This window comes from Zootermopsis nevadensis, unplaced genomic scaffold (genome assembly GCF_977971745.1).
Source record: "Zootermopsis nevadensis isolate Lab colony 2312 unplaced genomic scaffold, Znev_1.0 Znev_ptg000201l, whole genome shotgun sequence".
Lineage (NCBI taxonomy): Eukaryota > Metazoa > Arthropoda > Insecta > Blattodea > Termopsidae > Zootermopsis > Zootermopsis nevadensis.
This window is the reverse complement of record NW_028259332.1, coordinates 75,931-86,586: the sequence shown is the minus strand read 5'-3', so window position 1 is coordinate 86,586 and position 10,656 is coordinate 75,931. Positions and strand designations below refer to the sequence as shown.

The window sequence follows — 10,656 nt, the reverse complement described above, 5'->3', positions numbered from 1 at the left end:
CATGTTAATCTGTTTGATATACAGATACGATATATTGTTGGCAGCATTGATCAGTGAGAGAAATATATTTTTCAGTAAGGCATAAATTATTCTCTGTTATATATAATTATATATGTTATCAAAAGTGCGACAAGTAAATGTTATAAATCTTAATAAGATCTGTATTTTGTCACGCAATAATCGTGACAGCTCAGTTTCAGAAACCATATTAAATTCAGTTTTAGGCTCTGTAGATAATAGAGGTTATGTTGTACCTTTTCAAACAAAAGTTATTACCTAGAAAACTTGTGTGTTCACCTCCGATGCTGATTTCAGTTGAAAAATTATTGATTTGTTCATAGATTATACATGATATGAGACCTGTTCATCGTACGCTCATGTATACAGTTCTTCCAAAGATAGGTTAAAACTTGTTTATCATTCTCGTTATATCTTGCACAGGAACTAGTGTGGGAATCAGTTAGTCTGATGTCTGGGAAAATTCACACCAATGTACCTGTTGTATTTGAGGATGTTTAGTTCCACAGGACTACAGAATAATGACACAGTTTATCATTCGTAGTCTATATGTGTGTCTTAAGTGGTACGTGCTTATGTTTCCTATCCTTTCAACGATATGTCCCTCTCCTGCAATCGTATTTTGAAGCGCGTTAAACTCCAGAAAGTAAACGATCTGCGTGCAAGGGAAGTATTTCCAATCTCGTGGTACAAGTGGCAGAGGAGTGATTAGACTACATGCATAGCTAAAGTGTTATGTTGGTAGAGAACCTTCATGTGACTGCAGTCGAACACCTTTTAAAATGGGGGTTTAATAGTGGGGGCTTTTCTGAAAAGAAAATAATCATCGAAAGAGGACGACAGGCATGCAAGTTGCCAGAACTTTGACAGACCAAATCGTGTGTGAAGAAATTTTATTTGGAACAGTATTTGAAAACAGAGTGGCCATCCGGTTGCCGTAACATAGGAAAATTGTTTTGTTGGTCGTGCCTATTGTTTCTGAATGGAAAACAAATGGAACAAGACTGGATTCGGTGATACCAACGACATTCATAAAGCACTGAAACGACATGAGAACTCTCAAACCCCCATTGTTTCAACAGTGCAAATTGTGATGTTTGACAAGTCTCGAATTGACTGTCAACTTGCCAATCAGAAGAAAGCTCTGCTTCCCTTACTGAAAATAACACTGCACGCCACTGCTGGAAATGTTGGATTTATGCTAATAAATAATGTGTTTTAAAATCTTAATAATGCTTTTGTTTGCAGTGCTGACTATATTTAATAAGGAAAACAAAGAAACAAAACACTAGACACTTAATTTCATCAAGGTAACTGCTTGTGGACATTTAAAATTAGTACACTTCGGTACTCTCTTTATCTTTAAAGGGTTAACCTACAGCCCATAACATTAATATTCAGTTGTTTTGTTATAGGAAGCATTCAGTTTACGGTCATGGTTTAGCAAGCAAGTGGGAGGTTTGAGGTAACGGCAAGTGGTTTGGTGCGAGTACCTGCAAACATGTCCTATGAAATGGTGTTGCTGGAGCCCTCGATCCCACACATTAATGATGAGTTGCTTGAACTTTCATCACAGGACATATATAAAGAGTTACGACTACGTGGCTGTGACTACCAAGGACTCTTTCGGGGCTGACAACCATGGTAGGTAGCGCTACAATCTAAAGGAGTAGTTTTAATGTACCTTATAGGCTGTAATATGTGATGGTGTTTATTAGTAGACATTGTTTTTGCAAATGAGCTAACTGTTGTGACCCTATGTAATGGATATATAATGTACAATTTTGTTTTAATTTTACAAAAAAATATTATGGGTCTCAGATATTTATTACATCGTTCAATGTTGTTTTCATCTGAATCTACATTCCACATTTGCTAGTTATGCAGCTTCTGAAATCATATGAGTTTTTTCTTTATATTTCATGTATTCCATTTAATGTTTTCAGCCCACATAAAACAATATCCTTTCTTACAGTTCTTGTGTTTTGCATGTAGAAAGAAGTCAGATTTTAAGTCAGGGTTGATATAGCTCAATGGTTTCAAAATTGGTATAAACCTCATTGTCTTTGGTGTACATGTGTAGTCCAGTTAATTAGACAAGTACGTGGCCTCGTCCTATGAACTGCATATCTCATGTGTCAATAAACATTCAGATAAAATGTTTGGTTCGCAGTGTGTTACTAAGGAACAAATTCTCAACGAACATTTCTTTGGAAGCAGAAAAAAAATATCTTGACATGCACAACTTTCACTTCTCCAGTATTTCGGTAGATTTCCATCAGTGGCTGTGACGTTTAATTTCTGGGTTGTACTTAGAACTCAGAGAGTTTTATCATGACATTATGAGACTTGAAACATTTCTGTCATTTAGAGCTATAAAGATGGATGGAGCAAATTTTCTTTGTTTCATTTTTTGATGATCTATAAACAAATTTTCAACTTTGAAGGTGGTTCTTACCCTTTCGACGTAATCAGTCGGATCCTCTGAAATGTATGGTTAGTGTCTACCGGATTACATCGTGATATATCCCAAAAGATGTCCCTCTTAATTCTCATCACTATGCAAAGCTCAAATCTCACCTATTTTCAGTTGATTTTATGTTTAATTTGCTGACTAAAGTTTCGTCTTTGGCATGTTCAAATATTTTGTCACTCATTCATATGTCAGATGAAACCAATACTTTTTCTTCTTTCTCTTCTCTCCCTGGATTACAAAGGCATCTGTTTATGCACATCACTTATCGTAAGTCACGTGTTCTCTTCCTTCTTTGCTTGTATTTTGATATCACCTCTTAACTACAGACTAGTTTCAGCATGACTTCATCTTGTATACATTTATCAAAGTTCAACCCAAAAATGTGTAAATTCTTTCTTATAAAATCAGATGAATGTGCAAATAGGATGTAATGATGGCCAAGTCATGATTCTAGGTCTTGAAAGTTGATAGCTGCTAAACTGGTAAAGAAATTCCTCGCTTTTGTGGAATATGAATATTTGTTGTCGTGTTCTGTCCTGAATTAGTTGAGCCCTATTTTAAAAAGGTTCATTTTAATATAAACCTCCCTCCATTACTAATGTAACCCACACAGAATTCTCTTCAGGTTTAATGACCATGTATGTACGTGTCTATTCTACCTCATCATCCTTTATTTAATCAGTCTAATAATATTTAATAAAGTGTACAAATTATGAAGCTCATCATGTATTTTTCTTAGATCCAAATATATTCTTAATTCTTTGTTCGAAGATATCCTCAATCTTAATTTTTCCCTTAGAGTGAGAGAGAAAGTTTTGCACTCTTAATTTACTTTTTTTAATAAATAATGGACAGATTATATTTTAAAGATCATTTAATCATCAGGTATTTTAATGACCCCATTTTTAAATTTAACAGTGGCACATTAGTTAATTATTGTGGGTAATACGCTTCCGAAATTTGACTTCACTTTGGGTAACACTAATTATAATTCACCTTCAGATTGGTTAATAATTATTAACCAATTTGGTTAGCGCATGGCCCATAAGTACTGTATGGAGGTTTTCCTATGTTCCAATTTATTTGCAGTATTTAAAATAATGAAGACTGAGACACATGAACGTAGTTAGAACTCTCGTTTTACCGGGTATTGACTGAAACTGACCAGTGAGACGACGCCACATTTCTGAGACGTAATTAAACACTGAATTTCTGTCTTATTTCACTTTTTGATTTAGTATAGAAGTAAAGCTTATGAATTTGGAATATTACTTGGAATGTTGAGTAACAATGCTTACTGGCTAGGAGTGAGTGGTGTTGGGACAACGAACATCTTCCGGCTGTCATCGTGTGATGACTGCCACACGTAGCTTGTTTTTTGACTCTCGTAAATGACATATAATTCCGTTAAATGTAGTATGACGTTATCGAGGGCCAATCAGTAATGTTAACTGCGAGTAATGACTTATAAGCTGCCAATCACAGACATGCTAAAGGAGTTTCTTTAACAACAAGGAAGAATTGTAAAATTTCTAAGTCAGTTGAAGGTGATGAGTTAATGACAGGAAAAATGAGTCTTTGACCATTTGAAGTTCTAAATTGAACTAGAGCAAACATTTAATCAGCTCTCAATTCTCCATACTGGTTTGAACTTTGCCACATTTACAGAGAATTTAATGGCTTTACATCATGAAACTCTTATAGACTGCAAATTAGAATATGCCCTTATCCAAACTCCAGTGGGCCTCGTGGTATGAGATGAGTAGAAGTCTCCCTAATATACGGTACTGTCTAATGTAGATGATTTCTTGTTCTCCCTTAGGTCAAACGGGAAAGATTTCGTGGAAAGACGACTGGGTAGCATTCCTGGACAACTGCAGATGAAAATACTTGAGGAAGAATCGCGACGTCTCCTCGTTCCAACCTATATCCAGAAGATCACAATAGACGAAGCTGATGTCCGTGAACTGAACACCAAGAGCCATGATGTTGGCGAGTTGGTCCGTTTCAGTTTGAACGAGACTTCATCTGTACGCGTGCATGTGTGTACTGATGGGACGAGATTGCTTGTGAGTTCTTAGCATGGAGTGGAGAACTGCATGCACACCTCCACAATATTTCTGTTCCTTTCAAAAACATTGCCTTGTACGTGGCTGTCTTCAGGGTTGTAGCACCACGTAGTCTGGAAGAAATTTACCAACATTATAGAGGTTCTTGCTGCCTTCATCATCAGAGCACTTATCATCCTGATGGGCAGTGGACAATCAACTGACAGGTATGTGCATTTCTCTGTGTGTGTGTGTATCTCATTACCAAAACGTCCTCTTTCATTCCTAATATAAACTTCGTTCTACAACTTGGTTTCAGAACATTTTCATGCCACACATAGGGCATTCTCCTTTTTTCATGTTTTACCTTTCAGACCCTTTGATCTCCATATACATTAATGTAAGCGTGTACAGCTTTTCCTAAGGTTTAGTCGCATATAATAGTATAATTCCGTCTGTACTCAGTTTTCGTTAGTTCGTAAAAGTGAATTGTACTCTTCCAATTCACACTGTTAAAAATATTTTGCACTTCTGTATCATTGTTTCTGTCTTTACGACTTTCATTACGCTTGTCTCATTCCTTGCGTTTTCGAATTCAAATATACTTCACGCCAGTGCTATCTAACTCAGGCTTTAATAGTGCAGACCATTTTATATTATTTTTATTATCACATACTTGAGAATTATAATAAATGTTTACATTCTCATCATCTCAGAGCATTGCAGTTCTTATTCGCTATAGGACAAGATGATCAAAAAATCAAAATGAAATGTGGGACAGGAAACATAAGAAATCCACAGAAGACAGCAGAATTATTCTATTTGTATATTATCTGAAGCATTCATGGTGACTAAGTGTAATGAATTCTTCTTGGGCTACCAGACGTGTCAGGTTGTTGAGGACGAGGATGAAGACGGTTTTAAAAATGCTAGTTTTTTCTCCATTTAACCACCTGACATGGCTGGTAGCCCAAGAAGAATTCATTATATTCAATTCCTACTTCACAGAAATAGCCATAAATTTTTGAACCAAAATTTTGTTAAATTCTCAAGTTGCATGTTACCACAGTTGTAATAAAACCATGGTTGTATTCCAAGTAACTGAGTTTAAAGTTGAAAAAGGTAACAAAAAGCGTAAGGGCAAATGTTCAGAAGGTGTTGATGGTGTACCAGACTATGTAGTTGATTGATGTATAATCATATCAAAAAACCATTAGCACATATTTACAATGTTTAATTACAATCAGATATGCTTTCAGACAAATTAAAATCGGTGAAAGTACATTTTCAAACTACAAAGGTGGGTTATATGAATAATCTACAACTGTTGAGTGTTATCTATTGGTCTGGCTACTTTTCTAAAGCCATTCTGTAACTTTGATAATATATCTCCAGCCATATTTTTATTCATTTACCCAAAATACTAGAATACATTTTCCCTGTAATTGAAAGCAATGCAGTTCCTCTAAAATTGTTTGTATCATCCACACTCCCTTCTCTTCATTAATTTCTGTGCCTATTACATACCAATTCACTTGTACTAGAGAGTTTAAGTAAATATTTTTACTGTTTCTTGTGACAGTGCTGTCAGTACATGTGTATAAGGAGTTGGATATCATCCAGTCAGCAGGCGTGGAAGTACGAGGACTCCAAACTAATGCCATAACTCAATACAAGTGCCCGACCAAGCCTGTGCTCGAGAAATACGTGTTCACACCTAATGTAGAACCTGCACACTGCACTGAGGGTTTGCTCTGGAGAACACGAGTGTCACCCATGTGAAGGTGGTGGAGCTGCACAGTCAAGGCACCACACTTCTGTCACCAGCTGTGAATCTCATCATTGCGGACATGCCACTTATAAAAGCAAGTGTAACAATGTGTGACACAGAGTTACTTAATTTATAGTCAGCATTATTTATTATTTTTATTTCACTTGAGGTTGATTGGTCCATGTCTTGATAGGAGGAAACAAAGTGGGATTTCAGCTTTTCCTTTCTATTGTCTCACCTCCTGACATTTTTATGTTGTCTGTACCATTTCTGTAATTATCTCTCTTGTCTTCTTTACTAGTAACTTTGCATGCTGAACTCCTACCACATCATCCTCACAGCTGCAGTATCGTTCTCGTACCAGAATTTCCACATCTGTCTGTGAAACACAACAATTCTTCTTCTTAGATATAGCAATATAGGTTCACTTGGGTGGCCTCTGTACTACCACTGACCACCCTGTGCAGTACCATGGCCTATTAGAATACATGACTAATCCTCTATCTTAACACTGGCACCACTTTGAGGCGTGAGGTGGGCAAGCAGGATTTGAACCCTACTGCCTGCTGCTATGCTCTGTCTTGATGGTATACTGCCACTATCCCTGTTTTCCATTGGGAGCAGAACCCCTTTCTGAATGTTTTTACTCCTGGTATCTAACCCTTTCCACAGTCTCTTTGTATGTACAGGTAAGGTTAGTTAGGTAGATCAAAGAATACATCCAGTTCACTATATATGATATATATCATTAATGATGCATTCTCCGTCCATCTTAAAGTCTGTTCACTCCTTAGATGTTCCTGTACCTAACAGCTCTTGATTTCCCAATAACATGGCTGGCTCATTTACTTACAGATCCAAGGATTCCTATGGTGGTTACCAGACCAGTCCATATCCTGGCTGGTTGGAACATTAGTATGTGGCATTCCATAGCTTATGGCTCCTTCCCTTTTGGCCTGATCTATCCATCAGCAAGTTTTCCCTCCTGGCTCATGCCTTCTTGACTGTGCTTTTGTGTCATCAAGAGGACTGTTCTGCAGTTTGATGGTGTCAGCTAGTTTCTGTTATCATTTGGCTGTCTGACTCTCCATATGACCTAGTTTCTGGGCCACTTCATGAGATTATGAGATTTATCTTCTGAGCTATATATAATTCTGCATACCTCTGTGTTTTCTTCTTCTGGGTTTCTTAATATTGAAACCAAACCGAGTTTGTTATGGTTTTACACCAGCTCTCCTACTTATAATCTCTACTAGTTCATAGTCTGTGTTTCCATCGTTGTTCATTATTAATATGTCTAATTAGCTTAAGCTTCAAGAAGTAATGTTTGCACTTGATGGAGTCATGGGAAGGCACAGAATTTGTGCCAAGAAAATAACTTGAGTGTTAGAGTAACCAATTTGGAAAAGAGTAAGCAGAAGATATTCATGTTCACTGCCAAAAGCACCAAATTTTTATAACTGAAAGCAAAATGTGCATGTAACCAAATTAACTTTTATTGTGTGAGAATATGGGATTTAAGCCTGTGTACTATGGGGCTGTCTGCTGGTTAATAGTTTTTGTAGTATGTTACTGTGGCCCTTGGCAAACTGTTCCACACTTGAGCCATAATGCATGGCTAATGAAGGTTAAAGATTTGTGAATAGCATTAAGATGCTTCTAGGCTCTTGTTGAAATGTTTTACTAATATTGTTTAAGCTTATGTTTAAAAAAACACAAAAAGGCAAAGAGAACGACAATAATTGAACATGTTTTTTGGTTGTTGTATATTGCAGGCAAATATAACAGTCCTGTCGAATGGTTGTAACCTGTCACACAGAAACTTAAACGAGACAGGGATAATGGTTGAGGAACACAAATTAGAAAATGAGCGCAACTGTACCCTGGTTATTGCTTCAAACATCCTGCTGTATAGAGAATTTCTGCAGACTGCTTTAAGTGCTCTGGCTGATGGGGCGTGCATCCTGACTCGTGAGAAACCTGAAACAAACAGTCTGTTCATCTATGGCTTTAGGCTTGAAATTGTGTTTGAGAAAACCCTAAAGGATGAAAAGTTACTTTTGCTCAGGAAGGTAAGGCAGAACGTTTATAATGTTGATCACAAAAGCCTATGACATTTCCTTTTACTGAGCCGCATGAATCCAATCCCCATCCATCCACTCTGTTTTTATCTCTTTTAATATTATCCTTCCATCTATGTATCAATCTTCAGAGTGGCCTCCTACCTTCAGGTTTTCATGCCTAAGATTTGAATGTTTATCATCTATCTCATGCATGCTACATGCCCCACTCATCTCATTCTCAAGCATGTGCTCACCATAATAATACTTTCTTGACAGTACAGATGTGCTTTAATAATGTTAATAATGAAATATTTCTTTCTTTAGATTATTGTTTCCATGTTTGCTAAAAGTAACATCATCCATTTGTGATATAGCTTCTTAGTCAGTACAGCATAGTGTAAAATATAATAACTGATTAAAAGTAAAACTCCAATAAAAGACATAAGTATGGATGTGAGTGAAATTACTGAAAAGGCATTCTGAGATTTTCAGTTTGTATAAATAAGGATAATGTCTTTACAGTAAATTTTACAAGTTATGTAATTCCATTTCATAATATAAGAGGAAATCTACCACCTCGGGTTGACAAGAGCAAAATGATTAATAAAAAGTAATCCCAGTTAAGCCAGAGGTGGCAGTATGATCATCAGCTCATCAAGAAACTTTGGGTAAACGAAATGATTTTTTTGTTATAATATTTGGTAGAAAGTGTATGTGGAATCTGTTTCAGAGATTGATGGTGGAAAATCCAGTTGTGATCTACATTGCAGCCCAGAACTATGATTGGCTGCCACAAATGCAGACTGTCATCCAAAGCAACACTAAGCATCGCATTATCCTTGTAGCTCAGGATACACCACTCAATGGCATTTTGGGTCTCATGAACTGTATCCGCAAGGAGCCAGAGACCAACTTTGTAAGGTTAGAGACTCCTACTTGAACCTTTTTACTGCCAGTGAAGAAAGTACCACATGTTAACAAGTTTTCACCTGATTTCTAAGATTTGAACATTTGTGTAATATTTAATCTCTTTGACTTATAAATATTATTTTATGTTTTAAAATAAAATTTCCATCTGAGATGGTGATTTATTTAATTTATTGTTCTTACTTATTTATAAATTCTTGGAACATATGCCAGTTTCACTATTACAATAAAGTCCACAATCAGAATTTTTGTTGAAATAAAACCTGTCTTAAATTTGCATAATTGTTCATGTTTAGATAAAATGTTATAATGTACATTTTTGTCTTGAAGATTAGCTGATTTGAGTTGGTTCACTCTTTTCTTATTCATTTTCAAATATTGCATGTTTGATTGTTTGTCATGTTAAGGGTATAGAGCTATGACTCTGTTCTTGCTGTAGAACCTAAAGTGTGGATTTTCCATTCATAACTTTTCTGTAGATGAATGTAACTTAGTTTTGTCTGAATCAAAAAGAGAGAATTTTTAATATGTGCTGATTTTTGTCGTTCCCCAGTTGCATAAGAGCTTACTTGCTTTTCTGAGAGTGATAGCTGATTTTCTGGCATGAAATTAAAACAAGAGACTTTGTGAATTGGCACTGAAATTATGTAATGAATTTAAAGTTATAATTGGTTAGTTTAATTTTGTTTAATTCTTTAGATAGGTCAAAATAAATGTTTGTTTGGAAGTGAGTTTAGTGTTTACATACTATGTGGTCCAGCTTTTACAGCATTGTGGTTGAGAGGATGACCTGTAGATTAGCATCCTGAATCAGTAATTGTAAGGATCACAAATGGAAACAGGCACTTCATTGTTATTCATTTAAACTTATCCAGATAAAAAAATTTAATCAGTCAGACCACATGGGAGATGGAAGCTTAGTTGAAATGATAATATTAAAGTTCATCTTATTGGAATAGGATAGGAAGCTGTGAACTGTATTCTTGTGGCTCACAATAAGGACCAGTTGGCAACAAACCTTTGGTTTCCTTGAAAGGCGGGACTTACTTTACTAGCTGAGTGACCATCAGCTTGGAAGAAAGACTCTGTTTCATGGAGTTTTAAAAGGTTGAATTAAATACATGTGCCTTTTGTGTGAAGACAATGAACATTAATGTTTATTAAACTTATTGAGTAACATTATGATGATAATAAGGAGCCTTAGAATAATTCATATTAGATTCATCAGTTCGAATGACTGCATTATTCATGTCTCAATAAAAGGATATAATTTAAATATATAAGTGAACAAGCAGAAGGTCTACGCCCTCCTGCAAATTTAGTTGTGAGAAATTATCGAGCAGGGAATATCCG

General features: G+C 35.9%; 1 protein-coding gene across 5 annotated transcripts; it reads left to right on the top strand.

Moving 5' to 3' along the window:
* The first annotated feature begins 385 nt into the window (after window positions 1-385).
* Window positions 386-10,034, top strand: LOC147870779 (fatty acid synthase-like). Of its 5 annotated transcripts, none has more exons than XM_087341968.1 (6): window positions 386-1,328; window positions 1,434-1,662; window positions 4,317-4,769; window positions 6,125-6,407; window positions 8,089-8,385; window positions 9,107-10,034. In XM_087341968.1, the coding sequence occupies exons 4-6, from the start codon at window positions 6,393-6,395 to the stop codon at window positions 9,314-9,316; spliced, it is 522 nt and encodes a 173-aa protein (XP_087198094.1). In that variant the 5' UTR covers window positions 386-1,328; window positions 1,434-1,662; window positions 4,317-4,769; window positions 6,125-6,392; the 3' UTR covers window positions 9,317-10,034. The 5 variants fall into 5 exon arrangements, with proteins under 5 accessions (XP_087198094.1, XP_087198095.1, XP_087198097.1 ...); XM_087341969.1 differs by having other exon boundaries at window positions 386-1,662; window positions 4,317-4,563; window positions 4,658-4,769; XM_087341971.1 differs by having other exon boundaries at window positions 386-1,662; window positions 4,317-4,486.
* Window positions 10,035-10,656: the final 622 nt, after the last annotated feature.

Coding starts and splice junctions, on each gene's coding strand:
- LOC147870779 (XM_087341968.1), top strand. Junction 8,386..9,106: donor AGTTACTTTTGCTCAGGAAG/GTAAGGCAGAAC, acceptor AATCTGTTTCAG/AGATTGATGGTGGAAAATCC.